We start from the raw sequence: 25,389 nt of genomic DNA, 5'->3' as shown, positions 1-25,389 counted from the left end.
TACCCCAACACTCACCCTTACCCTAACACTCACCCTAACACTCGCCCTAACCCTTACCCTAATACTCACCCTAACACTAACACTCATCCTAACACTAACACTCACCCTAACACTCGCCCTAACACTAACACTCACCCTTACCCTAACACTCACCCGAACACTCACCCTTACCCTAACACTCACCCTAACACTCGCCCTAACCCTTACCCTAATACTCACCCTAACACTAACACTCACCCTAACACTAACACTCACCCTAACACTAACACTCACTCTAACACTAACACTCCCCCTAACACTAACACTCACCCCAACACTCACCCTAACACTAACACTTACCCTAACACTCACCCTAACACTAACACTCATCCTAACACTAACACTCACCATAACACTCGCCCTAACACTAACACTCACCTTTACCCTTACCCTAACACTCACCCGAACACTCACCCTAACACTAATACTCACCCTAATACTCACCCTTACCCTAACACTCACCCTAACACTCGCCCTAACACTAACACTCACCCTAACACTCACCCTAACACTAACACTCACCCTAACACTCACCCTAACACTAACACTCACCCTAACACTCATCCTTACCCTAACACTCACCCTAACACTAACACTCACCCGAACACTAACACTCACCCTAACACTAACACTCCCCCTAACACTAACACTCACACTAACACTTACCCTAACACTCACCCTAACACTAACACTCATCCTAACACTAACACTCACCATAACACTCACCCTAACACTAACACTCACACTAACACTTACCCTAACACTCACCCTAACACTAACACTCATCCTAACACTAACACTCACCATAACACTCGCCCTAACACTAACACTCACCTTTACCCTTACCCTAACACTCACCCGAACACTCACCCTAACACTAATACTCACCCTAATACTCACCCTTACCCTAATACTCACCCTTACCCTAACACTAACACTCACCCTAACACTCACCCTAACACTAACACTCACCCTAACACTCATCCTTACCCTAACACTCACCCAAACACTAACACTCACCCTAACACTAACACTCACCCTAACACTAACACTCACCCTAACCCTAACACTCACCCAAACACTAACACTCACCATAACACTCGCCTTAACACTAACACTCACCTTTACCCTTACCCTAACACTCACCCGAACACTCACCCTAACACTAATACTCACCCTAATACTCACCCTTACCCTAATACTCACCCTTACCCTAACACTAACACTCACCCTAACCCTAACACTCACCCTAACACTAACACTCACCCTAACACTCATCCTTACCCTAACACTCACCCTAACACTAACACTCACCCGAACACTAACACTCACCCAAACACTAACACTCACCCTAACACTAACACTCACCCTAACACTAACACTCACCCTAACCGTAACACTCACCCAAACACTAACACTCACCCTAACACTCGCCCTAACACTAACACTCACCCTAACCCTAACACTCACCCTAACACTAACACTCACCCTAACACTCACCCTTACCCTAACACTCACCCTAACACTCGCCCTAACACTAACACTCACCCTAACCCTAACACTCACCCTAACCCTAACACTCACCCTAACACTAACACTCACCCAAACACTAACACTCACCCTAACACTCATCCTTACCCTAACACTCACCCTAACACTAACACTCACCCGAACACTAACACTCACCCTAACACTAACACTCACCCTAACACTAACACTCACCCTAACACTAACACTCACCCTAACCCTTACCCTAACACTCACCCTAACACTAACACTCATCCTTACCCTAACACTCACCCTAACACTAACACTCACCCTAACACTCACCCAAACACTAACACTCACCCTAACACTCATCCTTACCCTAACACTCACCCTAACACTAACACTCACCCGAACACTAACACTCACCCTAACACTAACACTCACCCTAACACTAACACTCACCCTAACCCTTACCCTAACACTCACCCTAACACTAACACTCACCCTAACACTAACACTCACCCTAACACTAACACTCACCCAAACACTAACACTCACCCTAACACTCATCCTTACCCTAACACTCACCCTAACACTAACACTCACCCTAACACTAACACTCACCCTAACACTAACACTCACCCTAACACTAACACTCACCCTAACACTAACACTCACCCTAACACTAACACTCACCCTAACACTAACACTCACCCTAACACTCACCCTAACACTAACACTCACCCTAACACTAACACTCACCCTAACACTAACACTCACCCTAACCCTTACCCTAACACTCACCCTGATCCCCTCTCTCTGCCGGCACCCCCGTCACGCCCACCTTGTCGTGCGAGATCTGCAGGCTGCTGATTGGCTGTGGGTCACTGAAGAGGTTGAGCTCCTCGATGATGTAGGCCGGCTGCCCCGGGGGACCCAGCAGAGCCTTGTGCAGCAGCCCCGAGTCTGACAACATCATCATCATCATCAACACCATCGCCATCATCATCATCATCACCACCACCACCATCATCTCCGCCATCACCACCGCCATCATCATCACCATCATCACTATCATCATCATCTCCACCACCATAATCATCACCATCATCATCATCATCACCACCATCATCATCACCATCATCACTAACATCATCATCACCACCACCATAATCACCACCACCATCATCATCACCATCATCACTATCATCATCATCACCACCACCATAATCATCACCATCATCATCACCAACATCATCATCACCATCATCACTAACATCATCATCACCACCCTAATCACCATCATCATCATCACCACCACCATCATCATCACCATCATCACTAACATCATCATCACCACCATAATCACCATCATCATCACCACCACCATCATCACCATCATCATCATCACCACCATAATCATCACTAACATCATCACCACCACCATAATCACCATCATCATCACCACCATCATCATCATCACCATCATCACTATCATCATCATCACCACCATAATCATCATCATCATCACCACCATCATCATCATCACCATCATCACTAACATCATCATCACCACCATAATCACCATCATCATCACCACTACCATCATCACTAACATCATCATCACCACCATAATCACCATCACCATCATCACCACCATAATCACCATCACCATCATCACTATCATCATCATCACCACCATCATTATCATCACCATCATCACTATCATCATCATCATCACCACCATAATCATCACCATCATCATCACCACCGCCATCATCATCATCGCCATCATCATCATCGCCACCATCATCATCGCCATCATCACCATCATCATCACCACCACCATCACCATCACCGCCATAATCACCATCATCATCGCCATAATCACCATCATCATCACCACCATCATCACCATCATCACCACCACCATCATTGCCATCATCATCGCCATCACCGGCAGCATCATCATCAGCATTGTCATTAGCATCAGCATCACATACCATCCTTCTCATCCTTGTGTGTGATGTCACATCATCATCAAGACATCAAACAACCATAATCCTGTGATCCACACATCACCATCGTCATCACTTTGTCTATCATCACCAATGTAATCATCGTCCTGTCAGCTGACATCATTCCCAAAAATTATTCTCATTGTTACCATTATCATCCCCTTTCTCACTAAATCGTCATCTTTGTCATCATCACGATCTTTCCATCTTATTTTAATGTACTTATTAATCGAGCAGAACCACACTGCTCCTGCATTGCATTTTATTTTAAGATGTTTCAGCGAATGAATATTTATTTGTGTAGGAGGAGGGAACCGAAGTACCCGGAGATAACCCATGCCTTGAGTGAGGGGGCAACGCTCTATCCCCGCACAGATGGACACAGATGCCGATTAGTCCACTTGCTGTACCGCCTTCTTCTGGAGAGCCAGGGTATTGCACCTCCTGGACGCCCACGTGAAAGGAGTTTCACAACACCTGTGTGGTGATCCACCAACCCTAATCAGCACCACCACCCCTTCCTTGGCTGTGTGAATTGAGGTTGGGGGGGGGGGGGCCCTGTGGTCGTAGATTGCGGGGCTGTGGTGGGGGGGGGGGGCTCACCTGTGCCCAGGTACACGAGGTCGCGGGGGGCGCCTTTGGCGTCCAGCACCCGGAGCAGCGCCACCTGCGTGTAGCGCAGCCCGGGGGGGGCCACGAGGACTGGGCCCGCGGCCCCCTCCGGGGTCACCGCCTGCGCCATGAGGGGGTGCTCCAGGGCAAAGGTCAAGGTCTGCTCGGGCAGGTCCGTGGAGTTCTTGATCCCCCGCGCGCGCATGGCGTCCGTGATGCACTACGCACGCATGCGCAGCGTACACGTCAACGTGTGTCAACGTGTGTCAACGTGTGTCAACGTGTGTCAACGTGTGTCAACGTGTGTCAACGTGTGTCAACGTGTGTCAACGTGTGTCCCCCATGCCCTCGCCGCGCGTTCCTCGCCGCGCGTTCCCCTTCTCCCCCCGTGCACCCTCCCCCTCGTGTCTCACCGATCCGGGCCGTGGGGAGGGGATGTTGGTGCTGCGGGCACTCCAGCACATGCTGTTGGAGTGGAACTCGCGGTACGGGCCTTGGAATACGGCACGCAGGCGCGACACGGGGAGCGGGCACAGCGCGGAGATGGGGCCCCACGGCCTGGGCACCGCACACCGCACCACGGGGAACACAGAGGGTACACGTCACCACAAGCGAGATCCGCTGAGTGTCATCGCTGTCAGTGTAAGAGAACCTCCGGGACAACTGTGCGGTCGGGAACCTCGGTGCTGTTCCGGTAAACATTGCGGAGGAGTGGAGGCGGCGTGATCCTGGAACCTCCTGCGCTAAATCTGCGTCCGGGTCTTGCTGACGGACAGCCGATCCATCCCGTGACCGAGGATGGTGGTGCCCTTTGCACGACTACAAATGGGCAGAGGTACCCCCCCGGCCCCGCCCCCCCGCCCCCCCCGCCCCCCCCTCTGCTCCCAAAGCCTCACCCCTGGGACTCAAAGACTCCGTAGAAGAGGCCGTCGCGCCACGACGGCCCGGGCTGGTGGTAAAACACGGAGCGGATTTTCTGCAGCGGCCCGAGCGAGCCGGGCAGCGTGCACTCCACGCGGGCCTTGAGGAAAGACGACCACCGCTTCTGCAGGGCCTTCAGCCCCCCGAGGTCTCCCTGCCGAGAGGAGAAGGTGCGGGAGAGGAGGGCGTCAGGGTCAACCGTACAGGGTCAGCAGGTTTTGGTAGAATTACTTCATGTAGTCTTTCATTCGTATAGTCACTCCTCAACATCATTCATTCGATCATTCATGTAGTCGTTCATTCAGAGTAATTTATGGAGTCATTTATTCATGTAGTCTTGTTGTAATTAATTCACGGAGTCAATCATTTATGTAGTCATTCGTCGTCACATAAAAAATCATCTCCTGTCAACAGCACAGCACCTGGGTCAGTGGTGGAAATTCCACATTCCGACCGGGGGGCGACATTCCCCGTGGTGAATGTCCCCACAAAGTGGTACTCTTTTCATCGACCAAGTCAGCCTCCCGATCGGGGTGTGAACTTGCAACTCTTCCATCGCGAACCGCTCACTCTAACGCTGAGCCACCCAGCCCGTTTGTAGTCACACGAGGGGGTGGGGGCCAGCATCACACCCGGCCGCCTTTGTCTCCCAGGTGGCGATGTTTACACACCGCACGAGGTACTCATTTGAGGCACAGTCGACCTACGGGGGACCCAGGACCGGTTCAGATATTCGTAACTGGTGTTGGGCGTGAGCTGGAATCGAGCTCTGGTCGCAGGGTTCCTAGCGCATAAAAACTACGAGCGATCTTCGTCAAGACAGACGCACACACGCACACACTCGTACATGCACACACAATCACACACACACACGCACACACTCGTACATGCACACACAATCACACACACACGCACACACTCGTACATGCACACACAATCACGCACACACTCGTACATGCACACACAATCACACACACACGCACACACTCGTACATGCACACACAATCACACACACACGCACACACTCGTACATGCACACACAATCACACACACACGCACACACTCGTACATGCACACACAATCACACACACACGCACACTCGTACATGCACACACAATCACGCACACACGCACACACTCGTACATGCACACACAATCACACACACACGCACGGTCACGCACAACAGCTGCCGTTCGCCACTACGTGCGCCTGTGCCAAGCCAGGTGCATTAGGAGGCCACGTGACGTGTCGACGGCCCGTGACAGACCCACATGACATGGGTTGACTAAGATGAGTCGTAGATGCACCAGCTGTGCCCCCTACTATTATCGGCCCGGCGCTCTGCTCGTTGTTGTGAGCGTCACTCCTCCGCTCTCCGAGCCTCCTCCATAGGCGCACACACATTGCACGTACACACACGTGCGCACAAACGTGGTACACACACGTGGTACACACACGTGGTACACACACGTGGTACACACCTTGCACACGCGCGCCACGCTGGCCACCATAGCTCTCGTGTCCCTGTCTCTCTCGCTGAAGAAGACGTACACCTTGTCGTCATCGCCGTCCTCGCTATCCTCACTCTCCCGCACCGCGCCCAGGAACACGAAGTCCGGATCTGACGGGGTTCACCAGGTCACGGGGTCAGGACACGCGGGAGTCAGGAGCGACCTTAATGTCATCGGGGTCACGGGGATCAAGGGGTAGTTTCGGGTCGGCGGTCACAGGTAGGGGTCAAGGATCACGATGGGCGTTGGGGTCAGGTGTGACGGTGGGTCACGGTGGGTGTGTGTGTGTTCGTGTTGCAGGCAGCGGCGGTGCGGTGGTTAGCGCACCGCACCATGAACCCGCGAGTTCGATTCTCAGCCAGGTCGGCTCGGCCTTAAAAGTTAAAACATCGGCACTGGGGAGACAAAGGCGGCCGGGCGTGGTGCTGGCCATGCCCACCCACTCGCTCTCCGTGTCGGCGGAGTACGAGTGGCTGGGCGCCAACAGCGCCTGTCAAGGGCGACCGCAGTGGGATCTTTGTCTTTGTTGTGAGCGCCTCTCACGGCTGAGCCAGTCGTTGAGAAGTTCCGTCTTGAGGGGAGTCCGCCCCCCGAGGGAGCGCGCCACCACGTACTCCGTGCTCAGAAAGTTGTTGGACGTGGCGGTGTAGAGTTCACCATCTGACAGGTGAGGGAGGGAGGGGAGCGCAGGTGAGGGAGGTGAGGGAGGGGAGAGGACACGGGTGAGGGGGGTGAGGGAGGGAGGGGAGAGGGATGCAGGTGAGGATGGAAGCGGTTTGAGGTGATGGCAGAACGATAGGAGAGGGCAGGAGACACACGGGTGAGTGAGGTGAGTGAGGTGAGGTGAGTGAGGTGAGGTGAGTGAGGTGAGGTGAGTGAGGTGAGGTGAGTGAGGTGAGTGAGGTGAGGTGAGTGAGGTGAGTGAGGTGAGGTGAGTGAGGTGAGGTGAGTGAGGTGAGGTGAGTAAGGTGAGTGAGGTGAGGTGAGTGAGGTGAGTGAGGTGAGGTGACTGAGGTGAGGTGAGTGAGGTGAGGTGAGTGAGGTGAGGTGAGTGAGGTGAGTGAGGTGAGTGAGTGAGGTGAGTGAGGCGAGGTGAGTGAGGTGAGGGAGGTGAGGTGAGTGAGGTGAGGTGAGTGAGGTGAGTGAGGTGAGGTGAGTGAGGTGAGGTGAGTGAGGTGAGGTGAGTGAGGTGAGGTGAGTGAGGTGAGGTGAGTGAGGTGAGGTGAGTGAGGTGAGTGAGGTGAGTGAGGTGAGGTGACTGAGGTGAGGTGAGTGAGGTGAGGTGAGTGAGGTGAGGTGAGTGAGGTGAGTGAGGTGAGTGAGTGAGGTGAGTGAGGTGAGGTGAGTGAGGTGAGGGAGGTGAGGTGAGTGAGGTGAGTGAGGTGAGGTGAGTGAGGTGAGTGAGGTGAGTGAGGTGAGGTGAGTGAGGTGAGTGAGGTGAGCGAGGTGAGGTGAGGTGAGTGAGGTGAGTGATGTGAGTGAGGTGAGTGAGGTGAGGTGAGTGAGGTGAGGGAGGTGAGGGAGGTGAGATGAGTGAGGTGAGGTGAGTGAGGTGAGGGAGGTGAGGTGAGTGAGGTGAGGTGAGGTGAGTAAGGTGATTGAGGTGAGAGAGGTGAGGTGAGTGAGGTGAGTGAGGTGAGTAAGGTGAGTAAGGTGATGTGAGTGAGGTGAGTGAGGTGAGCGAGAGTTCAGAGTGAGGGAGATGGAGGTAGGTGAGCTCTGCTGGAATGAGGGCGGGAGGTCAACACAAAGAGAGGGAGCGCACGTGACTCAGACACGAACGAGTGCTGGCTTTGACAATAACAACTTTTACATCAACACAACCATCACCAACATCAACACCATCAACACAACCATCACCAACATCAACACCATCAACACAACCATCACCAACATCAACACCATCAACACAACCATCACCAACATCAACACCATCAACACAACCATCACCAACATCAACACCATCAACACAACCATCACCAACATCAACACCATCAACACAACCATCACCAACATCAACACCATCAACACAACCATCACCAACATCAACACCATCAACACAACCATCACCAACATCAACACCATCAGCACAACCATCACCAACATCAACATCATCAACATGCCATTCACCATCCTCACCATCAACACAACCATCACCAACATCAACACCATCAACACAACCATCACCAACATCAACACCATCAACACAACCATCACCAACATCAACACCATCAACACAACCATCACCAACATCAACACCATCAACATGTCATTCACCATCCTCACCATCAACACAACCATCACCAACATCAACACCATCAACACAACCATCACCAACATCAACACCATCAACACAACCATCACCAACATCAACACCGTCAACACAATCATCACCAACATCAACACCATCAACACAATCATCACCAACATCAACACCATCAACACAACCATCACCAACATCAACACCATCAACACAACCATCACCAACATCAACACCATCAACACAATCATCACCAACATCAACACCATCAACACAATCATCACCAACATCAACACCATCAACACAACCATCACCAACATCAACACAACCATCACCAACATCAACACCATCAACACAACCATCACCAACATCAACACCATCAACACAACCATCACCAACATCAACACCATCAACACAATCATCACCAACATCAACACCATCAACACAACCATCACCAACATCAACACCATCAACACAACCATCACCAACATCAACACCGTCAACACAATCATCACCAACATCAACACCATCAACACAATCATCACCAACATCAACACCATCAACACAACCATCACCAACATCAACACCATCAACACAACCATCACCAACATCAACACCATCAACACAACCATCACCAACATCAACACCATCAACACAATCATCACCAACATCAACACCATCAACACAATCATCACCAACATCAACACCATCAACACAACCATCACCAACATCAACACAACCATCACCAACATCAACACCATCAACACAACCATCACCAACATCAACACCATCAACATGCCATTCACCATCCTCACCATCATCGGAATCGAGTACCCCCTCCAGGTACAGTGAGACTCTCACACCTGCGCGCTACAGTCGGACAAACAACCCCGCACGGCCCCCACCCCGCACGGCCCCCACCCCGCACGGCCCCCACCCCGCACGGCCCCCACCCCGCACGGCCCCCACCCCGCACGGCCCCCACCCCGCACGGCCCCCACCCCGCACGGCCCCCTCCTCCTCCACTCGCCCGGAGAAATCCGCGGAAGCGCCGAGCGAGTGCTGAGAAGTGCGGCCTGGGGGTAGCCCCGCCCCCCGCCCCCGCACGGTGAAACCCAAAACTCCGGGGGGAGGGGGGGCCCCGGGCACTTCCCAGCAGCCCAGCACCCTGCGTCAACACGAACACCCGCACGAGACACCGCCACTAGAACTACCCATAGAACTAGCCATAGCACGAGACACAGCCACTAGAACTAGCCATAGCACTAGCCATAGTACTAGCCATAGGAATAGCCATAGCACTATCCATAGCACTAGCCATAGCACTAGCCATAGTACTAGCCATAGCACGAGACATCCACTAGGACTAGCCATAGCACTAGCCATAGTACTAGCCATAGGAATAGCCATAGCACTATCCATAGAACTAGCCATAGAACTAGCCATAGCACTTGCCATAGCACTAGCACTCGCCATAGCACTAGCCATAGAACTAGCCATAGCACTAGCCATAGTACTAGCCATAGTACTAGCCATAGCACTATCCATAGAACTAGCCATAGTACTAGCCATAGCACTAGCCATAGCACTACCACTCGCCATAGCACTAGCCATAGAACTAGCCATAGCACTAGCCATAGCACTAGCACTCGCCATAGCACTAGCCATAGCACTATCCATAGAACTAGCCATAGTACTAGCCATAGCACTATCCATAGAACTAGCCATAGCACTAGCCATATAACTAGCCGTAGCACTAGCCATAGCACTAGCACTCGCCATAGAACTAGCCATAGAACTAGCCATAATACTAGTCATACCACTAGCCATAGTACTAGCCATAGCACTAGCACTAGCCATAGTACTAGTCATAGCACTAGCCATAGCACTAGCCATAGAACTAGCCATAGCACTAGCCATAGAACTAGCCATAGCACTAGCACTCGCCATAGTACTAGCCATAGCACTAGTCATAGAACTAGCCATAGCACCAGCCTTAGCACGAGCCATAGAACTAGCCATAGCACTAGCCATAGCACGAGCCATAGTACTAGTCATAGCACTAGCCATAGTACTAGCCATAGAACTAGCCATAGCACTAGCCTTAGCACGAGCCATAGTACTAGCCATAGCACTAGCCATAGCACTAGCACTCGCCATAGTACTAGCACTTGCCATAGCACTAGTCATAGCACTCGCCATAGCACTAGCCATAGCACTAGTCATAGCACTAGCCATAAAACTAGCCATAGTACTAGCCATAGCACTAGCCATAGCAGTAACCATAGCACTATCCATAGAACTAGCCATAGCACTCGCCATAGTACTAGCCATAGCACTAGCCATAGCACTAGCACTCGCCATAGCACTCGCCATAGTACTAGCCATAGCACTAGCCATAGCACTAGCCATAGCACTAGCACTCGCCATAGCACTAGCCATAGCACTCGCCATAGTACTAGCCATAGCACTAGCCATAGCACTAGCACTCGCCATAGCACTCGCCATAGTACTAGCCATAGCACAAGTCATAGCACTAGCACTATCCATAGAACTAGCCATAGCACTCGCCATAGTACTAGCCATAGCACTAGTTATAGCACTCGCCATAGAACTAGCCATATAACTAGTCATAGCACTAGTCATAGCACTAGCCATAAAACTAGCCATAGCACTCGCCATAGTACTAGCCATAGCACTAGCCATAGCACTAGCCACATAACTAGCCATAGCACGAGCCATAGCACTAGCCATAGCACTAGCCACAAAACTAGCCATAGCACTAGCCATAGCACTAGCCACAGAACTAGCCATAGCACTATCCATAGCACTAGCCATAGCACTAGCCACAGAACTAGCCATAGCACGAGCCATAGCACTAGCCATAGCACTAGCCACAGAACTAGCCATAGCACTAGCCATAGCACTAGCCACAGAACTAGCCACAGAACTAGCCATAGCACTAGCACTAGCCATAGCACTAGCACCAACCCTAGCGCGAGCACCGCGACCGGCCTCTCGCCACTGCACACACGGCTCGTGCTGGCGGGGTGGTGGTCCACGTGTGGTGGTCCACGTGTGGTGGTCCACGTGTGGTGGTACACGTGTGGTGGTACACGTGTGGTGGTACACACGTGTCTGTGGTACACGTGTGGTGGTACACGTGTATCTGTGGTACACGTGTGGTGGTACACACGTGTCTATGGTACACGTGTGGTGGTACACACGTGGTAGTGGTACACGTGTGGTGGTACACGTGTGGTGGTCCACGTGTGTCTGTGGTACACGTGTGTCTGTGGTACACGTGTGTCTGTGGTACACGTGTGTCTGTGGTACACGTGTGGTGGTACACACGTGTCTGTGGTACACACGTGTCTGTGGTACACGTGTGGTGGTACACACGTGTCTGTGGTACACGGGTGTCTGCGGTGCACGTGTGGTATGCGAGTAGTGACACACGCAGGAACTCGGCGGGCAAGTTCCCGCTCGCCACCACCGCAGAGAAACTAAACCCGGGTTCAACTCCCCAGCCCCGCCCCCCACCGCAACCACGACTCGCTGTGGGCAACATCACAACCACCATCACCGCCAGCAGCTTCACCAGAATAACACCATCACCGACATCATCACCATCAACGTCACCACACCACCATCAACCACCACCATCAACGCCACCATCGGCACCAACATCAACACCGCCATCAGCAGCATGAGTAGTGGAAGCAACATCACAATCATCACCATCAGGAGCGCCACAAACGCGACCACTGCCACCCCAGGCTGTGGCTGGCGAGTGTAGCGCAGGCGGTGCAACTGTCCCACGGGCCGTATGGGGCCTAGCGCCCCTTCTACCACCGGCACCGAAGACAAAGATCCCCGGACAGCCTCCACGAGACTGTTGGGGCCAGTGCCGTTAGAGAGCACCAATGAAAGCCGGCACGGCACATGTGGGGGTGTGTCGCCACCACCTCGCCCTGCCGCCTTTGTCTCCCCAGTGCTTTTGAAGATTACGACAGCACCTGACACTCGTTCTAATGCTGGATCCACCTCGGGGAGAGGCCCAGGACTGAGTTCAAACGGTATTCGCCGCTAATGAGCGGGAGTCGAACTGCGGGTAGCCGGGTTCGTAGTGGAGTGCCGATAACCACCACCGTCACCACAAACCATGCCAACACCGCCACTGTGGACCACACACACACACCATTCCCGCAGCCACCACCAGCACCGCCTCTACCACGTCCAACGTTATGAGCAAAAATGTATCACTTAGCACCACCAGTGTCACTCACTCCCCACCTGTACCACTCAGCTCCACCAGTGTCACTCACTCCCCACCTGTACCACTCAGCTCCACCAGTGTCACTCACTCCCCACCTGTACCACTCAGCTCCACCAGTGTCACTCACTCCCCACCTGTACCACTCAGCACCACCAGTGTCACTCACTCCCCACCTGTACCACTCAGCTCCACCAGTGTCACTCCCCACCTGTACCACTCAGCACTACCAGTGTCACTCACTCCCCACCTGTACCACTCAGCTCCACCAGTGTCACTCACTCCCCACCTGAATCACTCAGCACCACCAGTGCCACTCACTCCCCACCTGTGTCACCCAGCTCCACCAGTGTCACTCACTCCCCACCTGTGTCACTCAGCACCACCAGTGTCACTCACTCCCCACCTGTGTCACTCAGCTCCACCAGTGTCACTCACTCCCCACCTGTGTCACTCAGCACCACCAGTGCCACTCACTCCCCACCTGTGTCACTCAGCACCACCAGTGTCACTCAGCTCCACCTGTGTCACTCACGCCCCACCTGTGTCACTCAGCTCCACCAGTGCCACTCACTCCCCACCTGTGTCACTCAGCTCCACCAGTGTCACTCACTCCCCACCTGTGTCACTCAGCACCACCAGTGCCACTCACTCCCCACCTGTACCACTCAGCTCCACCAGTGTCACTCAATCCCCACCTGAATCACTCAGCACCACCAGTGTCACTCACTCCCCACCTGTGTCACTCAGCACCACCAGTGTCACTCACTCCCCACCTGTGTCACTCAGCACCACCAGTGTCACTCACTCCCCCCCTGTACCACTCAGCACCACCAGTGTCACTCACTCCCCACCTGTACCACTCAGCACCACCAGTGTCACTCACTCCCCACCTGTGTCACTCAGCTCCACCTGTGTCACTCAGCTCCACCAGTGTCACTCAGCTCCACCTGTGTCACTCAGCTCCACCAGTGTCACTCAGCACCACCAGTGTCACTCAGCTCCACCAGTGTCACTCAGCACCACCAGTGTCACTCAGCACCACCAGTGTCACTCAGCTCCACCAGTGTCACTCAGCTCCACCAGTGTCACTCAGCTCCACCAGTGTCACTCACCCAGCACCACGGAGGCTGCCCCCTGGCTCCGGCTGTAGGGGCAGCGCCCTCGTCCTGCCTCCATCGCCGGGAGGAGCTGCAGGGGCCTGGGGGTGGTGCGCTGTGGGGCCACGGAGACACACACACAGGGTACACACACACACAGGGTACACACACACACAGGGTACACACACACACACACACAGGGTACACACACACACAGGGTACACACACACATACATAGGGTATACACACACACAGGGTATACACACACAGGGTATACACACACACACAGGGTACACACACACACACAGGGTATACACACACACAGGGTATATACACACACAGGGTACACACACACATACACAGGGTACACACACACACACAGGGTATATACACACACACAGGGTATACACACACACACAGGGTATACACACACACAGGGTACACACACACACACATACACAGGGTACACACACACACAGGGTACACACACACACACAGGGTACACACATACACAGGGTACACACACACACAGGGTACACACACACACAGGGTACACATACACACAGGGGTACACACACACACAGGGTACACACACACAGGGTACACACAGGGTACACACACAGGGTATACACACACACAGGGTACACACACACACAGGGTACACACACACAGGGTACACACACACAGGGTACACACACACATACAGGGTACACACACACACAGGGTACACACATACACAGGGTACACACACACATAGGGGTACACACACACAGGGTACACACACACACAGGGTACATACAGGGTACACACACACAGGGTACACACACACAGGGTATACACACACACAGGGTACACACACACACAGGGTACACACACACACAGGGTTCACACACAGGGTATACACACACACAGGGTATACACACACAGGGTACACACACACATACACAGGGTACACACACACACAGGGTACACACACACACAGGGTACACACATACACAGGGTACACACACACACAGGGGTACACACACACAGGGTACACACACACAGGGTACATACAGGGTACACACACACAGGGTACACACACAGGGTATACACACACACAGGGTACACACACACACAGGGTACACACACACACAGGGTTCACACACAGGGTACACACACAAGCAGGGTACACACATACACAGGGTACACACACACAGGGTATACACACACACAGGGTACGCACACACACACACAGGGTACACACACACAGGGTACACACACACAGGGGTACACACACACAGGGTACACACATACACAGGGTACACACACACACAGGGTACACACACACACAGGGTACACACATACACAGGGTACACACACACAGGGTACACACACACAGGGTACACACACACAGGGTACACACACAGGGGTACACACACAGGGGTACACACACACACAGGGTACACACATACACAGGGTACACACACACACAGGGTACACACACACAGGGTACAGACACACACACACAGGGTACACACATACACAGGGTACACATACACACAGGGGTACACACACACAGGGTACACACACACACAGGGTACACACACACACACACACAGAGGGTAAACACACAGGGGTACACACACACACAGGGTACACACATACACAGGGTACACACATACACAGGGTACACACACACACAGGGTACACACACACAGGGTACAGACATACACAGGGTACACACACACACACAGGGTACAGACACACACAGGGTACACACACACACACACAGGGTACACACATACACAGGGTACACATACACAAAGGGGTACACATACACACACACAGGGGTACACACGTAGATTCGTGTTGTCAACGGTGATGATGTGGATGATGATGTGGATGATGATGTGGATGATGATGTGGATGATGATGTGGATGATGATGTGGATGATGATGTGGATGATGATGAGACTCACGGTGCATGCGCACTGCGAATTGCAGTGATGGTGACGATTTTGAATCTAGTACTGATTAACTTCTTTCGCACCATACGTAGCCAACCGTGCTAATCAAAGTAGTAATGATGTTGATGATGTTGATGGTGTTAGTGAAGATTGTATTGTTGTTCATGATGAAGATGATGACGATGATGATGGTGATGATGATGTTGTTGGTAATGCTGGTGATGGTCATGATGATGTTGGTAATGCTGGTGTTGGTCATGATGATGTTGTTAATGCTGGTGATGGTGATGATGATGTTGGTAATGCTGGTGATGGTGATGATGATGTTGTTAATGCTGATGATGGTGATGATGATGTTGTTAATGCTGGTGATGGTGATGATGATGTTGGTAATGCTGGTGATGGTGATGATGATGTTGTTAATGCTGGTGTTGGTGATGATGATGTTGGTAATGCTGGTGTTGGTCATGATGATGTTGTTAATGCTGGTGATGGTGATGATGATGTTGGTAATGCTGGTGTTGGTCATGATGATGTTGTTAATGCTGGTGTTGGTCATGATGATGTTGTTAATGCTGGTGATGGTGATGATGATGTTGGTAATGCTGGTGTTGGTCATGATGATGTTGTTAATGCTGGTGTTGGTCATGATGATGTTGGTAATGCTGGTGTTGGTGATGATGGTGATGATGTTGTTAATGCTGGTGATGGTGATGATGATGTTGTTAATGCTGGTGATGGTGATGATGATGTTGTTAATGCTGGTGATGGTGATGATGGTGATGATGTTGTTAATGCTGGTGATGGTGATGATGATGTTGGTAATGCTGGTGATGGTCATGATGATGTTGGTAATGCTGGTGATGGTCATGATGATGTTGGTAATGCTGGTGATGGTCATGATGATGTTGGTAATGCTGGTGTTGGTCATGATGATGTTGTTAATGCTGGTGATGGTCATGATGATGTTGGTAATGCTGGTGTTGGTCATGATGATGTTGGTAATGCTGGTGATGGTCATGATGATGTTGTTAATGCTGGTGTTGGTCATGATGATGTTGGTAATGCTCGTGATGGTGATGATGATGTTGTTAATGCTGGTGTTGGTGATGATGATGTTGTTAATGCTGGTGATGGTCATGATGGTGATGATGATGTTGTTAATGCTGGTGATGGTCATGATGATGTTGGTAATGCTGGTGTTGGTGATGATGATGTTGTTAATGCTGGTGATGGTGATGATGATGTTGTTAATGCTGGTGTTGGTCATGATGATGTTGTTAATGCTGGTGATGGTGATGATGGCGATGATGTTGACGAGGGGACTCACGATGTAGATGCACTGGGGGTTGAAGGCGTGTGTGCCGCACGTGAAGAGGTGCGAGTCATTGAGCCGGTGCAGCACGCGGATGTAGTTTGCGCACTCCTGGCGACACAGCGGCAGCATCAAAATCAGCAGCAGCAGCAGCAGCGACATCATCGCACCGCGCAGTAGTGGCCAGGGTAAGATGCCCAAATCGAACCGGCAACCTCTGTAACGAGCGGCAAACGCGCTACCGCTGGGCCGCCTCACGGTCCCAGATCCCATTGCGTGAGTCCCTCCCTCCCTCATGACCCTGACCCACACCATGACCAAGACCATGACCCACACCATGACTCACACCATGACCCAGACCATGACCCACACCATGACCCAGACCATGACCCACACCATGACCCACACCATGACCCAGACCATGACCCACACCATGACCCACACCATGACCCACACCATGACCCACACCCTGACCCACACCATGACCCACACCATGACCCACACCATGACTCACACCATGACCCAGACCATGACCCACACCATGACCCACACCATGACCCAGACCATGACCCACACCATGACCCACACCATGACCCAGACCATGATCCACACCATGACCCAGACCATGACCCACACCATGACCCAGACCATGACCCACACCATGACCCAGACCATGACCCACACCATGACCCACACCATGACCCAGACCATGACCCACACCATGACCCAGACCATGACCCACACCATGACCCACACCATGACCCACACCATGACCCACACCATGACCCACACCATGACCCACACCATGACTCACACCATGACCCAGACCATGACTCACACCATGACCCACACCATGACTCACACCATGACCCAGACCATGACCCACACCATGACCCAGACCATGACCCAGACCATGACCCACACCATGACCCACACCATGACCCAGACCATGACCCACACTATGACCCAGACCATGACCCACACCATGACCCAGACCATGACCCACACCATGACCCAGACCATGACCCACACCATGACCCAGACCATGACCCACACCATGACCTACACCATGACCCAGACCATGACCCACACCATGACCCAGACCATGACCCACACCATGACCCACACCATGACCCACACCATGACCCACACCATGACCCACACCATGACCCACACCATGAGCCTGACCTCCATCATGGGTCCCTTGCTGGAGCATTCCGATTTTTCGGACAGCGACGGAGCCCAGACGATCTGTGGAGACACGCGGGCACCACCCAGTCACTCAGCGGGCACCACCCAGTCACTCAGCGGGCACCACCCAGTCACTCAGTGGGCACCACCCAGTCACTCAGTGGTACCACCCAGTCACTCAGTGGGCACCACCCAGTCACTCAGTGGGCACCACCCAGTCACTCAGTGGTACCACCCAGTCACTCAGTGGGCACCACCCAGTCACTCAGTGGGCACCACCCAGCCACTCAGCGGGCACCACCCAGTCACTCAGTGGGCACCACCCAGTCACTCAGCGGGCACCACCCAGTCACTCAGCGGGCACCACCCAGTCACTCAGTGGGCACCACCCAGTCACTCAGTGGGCACCACCCAGCCACTCAGCGGGCACCACCCAGTCACTCAGTGGGCACCACCCAGTCACTCAGCGGGCACCACCCAGTCACTCAGCGGGCACCACCCAGTCACTCAGTGGGCACCACCCAGTCACTCAGTGGGCACCACCCAGTCACTCAGTGGGCACCACCCAGTCACTCAGTGGGCACCACCCAGTCACTCAGTGGGCACCACCCAGTCACTCAGTGGGCACCACCCAGCCACTCAGTGGGCACCACCCAGTCACTCAGTGGGTAGCACCCAGCCACTCAGTGGGCACCACCCAGTCACTCAGCGGGCACCACCCAGTCACTCAGCGGGCACCACCCAGTCACTCAGTGGGCACCACCCAGTCACTCAGTGGGCACCACCCAGTCACTCAGTGGGCACCACCCAGTCACTCAGTGGTACCACCCAGTCACTCAGTGGGCACCACCCAGTCACTCAGTGGGCACCACCCAGTCACTCAGTGGTACCACCCAGTCACTCAGTGGGCACCACCCAGTCACTCAGTGGGCACCACCCAGCCACTCAGCGGGCACCACCCAGTCACTCAGTGGGCACCACCCAGTCACTCAGCGGGCACCACCCAGTCACTCAGCGGGCACCACCCAGTCACTCAGTGGGCACCACCCAGTCACTCAGTGGGCACCACCCAGCCACTCAGCGGGCACCACCCAGTCACTCAGTGGGCACCACCCAGTCACTCAGTGGGCACCACCCAGTCACTCAGTGGGCACCACCCAGTCACTCAGCGGGCACCACCCAGTCACTCAGTGGGCACCACCCAGTCACTCAGTGGGCACCACCCAGCCACTCAGTGGGCACCACCCAGTCACTCAGTGGGCACCACCCAGTCACTCAGTGGGTAGCACCCAGCCACTCGCCGTTGGGCAGTCGCTCCCTATCCCTCTTCTAGTGCTCTCACGACTGTGGTGGCTGTCTCCCCTGAACTTTACTCACCGATTCCTCCACCCGTCCTGAAGACTCGGGTCGACCGGACGGAACAATTTCGTCTCGTCCACCACCACACCGCAGGTCACAACAACAACAACCGCTATTCACCACTAAGTGGTGGTGACGTCACCAAGACGCTTGTGCCAGGCTATGTGCACCTTGAGGCCACGTGAAGTGTCGAACGCCCGCTGGCAGGAGGTCACGGGGCAGACCCAAGTGCCACGGGTCGACTGACTAAGATGACTGAGATGACTGGCTGATGCACTACCTGTGCCTCCTACTGTGCGAACTTGCTGTGCTTTACCCACCCGGTGCTCTGCTCGTTGTTGTGGACGTCGCTCCTCCGCCCTCCATTGTTGTTGGAGGACGACTGCCTCCAACTGCCCAGTAGCAGCAGCAACGTCCTCCACGAGCCTCCTCCCGGTCACAACAACTCACTCACTCACCCCCTCACTCACTCACCCCCTCACTCACTCACTCACCCCCTCACTCACCCACCTATTCACTTTCACCACACTGCAGGTCATACCAAAACACCCACTCACTTACTCACTCACTTACCCACTCACTTTCACCACACTGCAGGTCATACCAACACACCAACTCACTTACTCACTCACTTACCCACTCACTTTCACCACACTGCAGGTCATACCAACAAACCAACTCACTTACTCACGCACTTACCCACTCACTTTCACGACAATGCAGGTCATAACAACTCACTCACCCCCTCACCCACTCACCCACCGTCTCACTTTCACCTCACCGCAGGTCACCTCACCACTCTCTCTGCTTCGACCCTCACCTCTCCACTCTGCGATCCGCTCTCCCATCGCCGCTGCCGTCTCTCACCCTCCCCCCACCCGCCTCTTGGTACAAATCACCTCGCTCCACTCAGTCAAAACTGAGACGGGGGGGGGGCTGTGTACGTGGCTGTGTGGGGGAGCACGTGGCTGTGCGGGGGAGCACGTGGCTGTGCGGGGGAGCACGTGGCTGTGCAGGGGAGCACGTGGCTGTGCGGGGGAGTACGTGGCTGTGTGGGGGAGCACGTGGCTGTGCGAGGGAGCACGTGGCTGTGTGGGGGAGCACGTGGCTGTGTGGGGGAGCACGTGGCTGGGTGGGGGAGCACGTGGCTGTGTGGGGGAGCACGTGGCTGTGCGAGGGAGCACGTGGCTGTGTGGGGGAGCACGTGGCTGTGTGGGGGAGCACGTGGCTGTGTGGGGGAGCACGTGGCTGTGCGAGGGAGCACGTGGCTGTGTGGGGGAGCACGTGGCTGTGTGGGGGAGCACGTGGCTGTGTGGGGGAGCACGCACCGGCGGAGCCACGGGGCGGCTCACGTTGCTCGCGTTGAGCACGTGGATGGCGTCCCGCCCGCCCAGCAGCAGCAGCCCCTCCAACTCGAGCAGCTGCGAGGAACCCCCCACAACGGAGGAGTTCCCCCCCACGGAGGGGTCAGTCCACACGAGGACCCCCTTCAGTTCTGGTGAGGGGGTGGGGAGAGAGAGGAGAACAGCGGAGGAGAAGAGGGGGGGGAGGAGGAGGGAGGAGGGTGGGGAGGTTAAAATAATACAAGTGATGTCCTACATACCTGAGCTAGTGATTGAAATTCCACATTGCTGTGACCGGGACGAGTCCATCCATAGTTGAAACCGCTATTGACTTCCCCGAAAACGTGGTACCGGAGGAATGATTGTTGAGATTTGTGCACTACACGAGGAGACCGGAGTGCGGGGGGGGGGGGGTCACGGGTAGTAGGGGTCACACTTCTTACCTCTCTGAGGAACAGACACGCGAGGTCCAGCAGTTAAGTTGAACTCCGAACCCAGGGTCGCCACGGCCGTGAGAAGCAAGAGGGAGAGGAAGATGGGCCCTCCGTGAGGCCCCATGTGGAGCAGGGGTCCCAGTCGAACCCCCCCCCCCCGAGAGGGACGCGGTGGCGAGAGGAGTGGGGAGTGTCTGCGGCACAGGACGAGGGATGAGAGGACGCGACACGAGTAGATGGAACTCGGAGGTCACGCAACTACACGCGACTGGACTCACCTGAGGTCAGGTGAATGCTAGGGTCAAGATTAGGGTCAGAGCCATGGTTAGGGTTAAGGCGTTAGATGTTAGGATGATGGGTAGGAGTAGGGTCAGGGTATTGGGTTGGGGGCTGGGGGTATTGGGTTAGAGGTCATGCCTAAAAACAGGGTGACGAGTAGGGCTCGGGGTTAGGGGTAAGCACACGCGTGGTGGTGGTGGTGGTGGTGAGGCGCCTCTGAGTGATCCTCTCCCTCCCTCTCTCCCTCTCCCCCGCTCTCCCTCTCTCTGAGGGCGAGCGGACGCAGCGTTCCAAGTTGACGTCGTGACCATCACCAGTGTTAGGGTGAGGGATTGAGTGCAAGGTGTAAAGGTGTGTGTGTGTCTGTGTGTGTCTGTCTGTGTGTGTGTGTGTCTCTGTGTGTGTGTCTGTGTGTGTGTGTGGGTCATGTAGCCCGCATGCCCAGCCACCGCATGCCGAAACAGCTTTTGTTCGGCCGGATTGAGGGGGCTAAGCGGGAGCGGCACGGGCTAGAGAAGAGATGGAGTGATGTGGTACAGGAGGACGTGGAGCTGAGTGGACTTGCCGATGACTGGTACCAGCGGTGTCAAGATCGGCCTCTGTGGAGGAGGCTCGTGAAGGACGCTACTGGGCAGTTGGAGGTAGTCGCCCTCCAACAACAACGGAGGGGGGAGGAGCGACGCTCACAACAACGAGCGGAGCGCCGGGTGGCTAAAGCACAGCAGGTTGGCACAGTAGGGGGCACAGGTGGTGCATCAGCCAGTCATCTCAGTCAGTCGACCCGTGGCACTTGGGTCTGCCCCGTGACCTCCTGCCAGCGGGCGTTCGACACTTAACGTGGCCTCAGGGTGCACATAGCCTGGCACAAGCGTCGTGGTGACGTCACCGCCACTTAGTGGCGAATGGCAGTTGTTGTTGTGTGTGTGTGGGGAGCGGTAGTGTAGCGGTTAGCGCGCTGCGCTATGAACCTGGCGACCCGGGTTCGATTCCTGCTCACGGCCAACACCAGTGACGATTATCTGAACCGGTCCCGGGCCTCCCCTAGGTCGACTCAGCCTCAAATGAGTACCAGGTGCGGTGTGTAAATATCGCCACTGGGGAGACAAAGGCGGTCGGGCGTGGTGCTGACCACCCACCCCCTCGTGTACCGTCCCGCCTTCATAGGTGCTCGCTAACAGCACTTGCCCCTACAGTCTGTTAAGGCTATATGGGGGATCTTTGTACTTGTGTGTGTCTCTGTGTGTGTGTGTCTCTGTGTGTGTGTGTGTGTCTCTGTGTGTGTGTGTCTCTGTGTGTGTGTGTCTCTGTGTGTGTGTGTCTCTGTGTGTGTGTGTCTCTGTGTGTGTGTGTCTCTGTGTGTGTGTGTCTCTGTGTGTGTGTGTCTCTGTGTGTGTGTGTCTCTGTGTGTCTCTGTGTGTGTGTCTCTGTGTGTGTCTCTGTATGTCTGTGTATGCGCGTGACATTGCCACAACTCCCCATTATTGCCAATAGCGCCACAGCCTCATCCACCTCGTCATTGTGTTTACCATCATCATAAACATGATCATAAACATCATCATCCTTCACCAATCATCATCGTCATGAACATCAACCACGATCATCACTCCACGTACAGTACCTGGGTTCCTGCGTCTGCTCTCTGGGCTTTAGCACATCTCGTGAGAGTGTGAGAGAGTGAGAGTGCGTGAGAGTGAGAGAGTGTGAGAGTGAGAGAGTGTGAGAGTGAGAGAGTGTGAGAGTGAGAGAGTGCGTGAGAGTGAGAGAGTGTGAGAGTGAGAGAGTGCGTGAGAGTGAGAGAGTGTGAGAGAGTGTGAGTGCGTGAGAGAGTGAGAGGGTGCGTGAGAGAGTGTGAGAGTGAGAGTGTGCGTGAGAGGGAGTGAGAGACTGAGCGTGAGAGTGCGCACACCTGGAATAAAGGTGATGCAGTGTGTGTGTGCGTGTGTGTACGTGTGTGTGTGTACGAGTGTTGTGTGAGTGTCTGTGTGAGTGTCTGTGTGTGTGTCTGTGTAGCGGTTAGCGGGCTGCGCTATGAACCTGGCGACTCGGGTTCGATTCCCGCTCACGGCCAACACCAGTGACGATTATCTGAACCGGTCCCGGGCCTCCCCTAGGTCGACTCAGCCTCAAATGAGTACCTGGTGCGGTGTGTAAACATTGCCACTAGGGAGACAAAGACGGTCGGGCGTGGTGCTGGCCACCCACCCCCTCGTGTACCGATCCGGCCTTCATAGGTGCTCGCTAACAGCACTTGCCCCTACAGTCTGTTAAGGCTATACGGGGGATCTTTGTGTCTGTGTGTGTGTGTACGAGTGTCTCGATAAAGATTCCCCGTAGTTTTGATCGGTGGCGCTGCGCTACGAACCCCCGCTCACGGCCAACACCACCAGTGACGATTGTCTGAACCGGTTCTGGACGTCCCCGTAGGTTGACTCAGCCTCAAATAGAACACTCATCAGCATCGCTGTGGTGAACATCCGTGTTTGTGAGTTCACCTGCGGTGACATTTCCGTGTGAGTCTGACGGTGTGAGTGTGAGAGAGTGTGAGAGAGTGTGAATGTGAGAGAGTGTGAGTGTGACGGTGCGAGTGTGAGAGTGTGAGTGTGACTGTGCGAGTGTGAGAGAGTGTGAGAGTGTGACGGTGCGAGTGTGAGAGAGTGTGAGAGAGTGTGAGTGTGAGAGAGTGTGAATGTGAGAGTGTGAGTGAGAGAGTGTGTGAATGTGAGAGAGTGTGAGAGAGTGTGAGAGAGTGAGTGTGACGGTGCGAGTGTGAGAGAGTGTGAGAGAGTGTGAGAGTGTGAATGTGAGAGAGTGTGAGAGAGTGAGTGTGAGAGAGTGTGAGAGAGTGAGTGTGAGAGAGTGTGAGAGAGTGAGTGTGAGAGAGTGTGAGAGAGTGAGTGTGAGAGAGTGTGAGAGAGTGAGTGTGACGGTGCGAGTGTGAGAGAGTGTGAGTGTGACTGTGTGAGTGTGTGAGTATGAGTGTGACTGTGTGAGTGTGAGAGAGTGCGAGTGTGAGAGAGTGTGAGTGTGACGGTGCGAGTGTGAGAGTGTGAGTGTGCGAGTGTGACTGTGTGAGTGTGAGAGAATGCGAGGGAGTGTGAATGTGAGTGTGCGAGTGTGACGGTGTGTGTGAGAGTATTCGCGTGTGAAGGAGTGTGGCTGTGAGTGCGAGTGAATACCGTGAGTGGCGAGTGTTTACGTGAGAGGGCGTGCACGATTGAGTGTTTCGCGTGAATGTACAGGTCAGCGAATGAGGCTGTCGTGACGTTAGTCTCCGAGAATCAGCGAGTGTGCTTA

At 54.1% G+C, this 25,389-nt stretch overlaps 1 protein-coding gene across 2 annotated transcripts in view; it reads right to left on the bottom strand.

Moving 5' to 3' along the window:
• Positions 1-25,389, bottom strand: part of LOC116941415 (semaphorin-4E-like) — a 34,309-nt gene that overhangs the window by 4,643 nt on the left and 4,277 nt on the right. The window contains exons 2-12 of one of the 2 annotated variants that reach the window (XM_032952505.2): positions 21,826-22,010; positions 21,368-21,534; positions 18,678-18,740; positions 17,505-17,600; positions 14,241-14,340; positions 7,133-7,249; positions 6,560-6,699; positions 5,054-5,232; positions 4,571-4,715; positions 4,149-4,377; positions 2,372-2,493 (exon numbers count right to left, since the gene is read on the bottom strand). In XM_032952505.2, coding sequence (XP_032808396.2) covers positions 2,372-2,493; positions 4,149-4,377; positions 4,571-4,715; positions 5,054-5,232; positions 6,560-6,699; positions 7,133-7,249; positions 14,241-14,340; positions 17,505-17,600; positions 18,678-18,740; positions 21,368-21,534; positions 21,826-21,940 — 1,473 coding nt within the window. In that variant the 5' untranslated portion in view covers positions 21,941-22,010. Of the gene's footprint in view, positions 1-2,371; positions 2,494-4,148; positions 4,378-4,570; positions 4,716-5,053; positions 5,233-6,559; positions 6,700-7,132; positions 7,250-14,240; positions 14,341-17,504; positions 17,601-18,677; positions 18,741-21,367; positions 21,535-21,825; positions 22,546-25,389 lie in introns of those variants that run through there. The other variant, XM_076066258.1, reaches the window with a different exon arrangement.

This window comes from Petromyzon marinus, chromosome 11, assembly GCF_048934315.1.
Source record: "Petromyzon marinus isolate PM22_M1 ecotype Great Lakes invasive population chromosome 11, UKy_Petmar_22M1.pri1.0, whole genome shotgun sequence".
Classification (NCBI taxonomy): Eukaryota; Metazoa; Chordata; class Hyperoartia; order Petromyzontiformes; family Petromyzontidae; genus Petromyzon; species Petromyzon marinus.
Note: the sequence above shows the minus strand (reverse complement) of the source record. Positions and strands in the feature narration are given on the sequence as shown.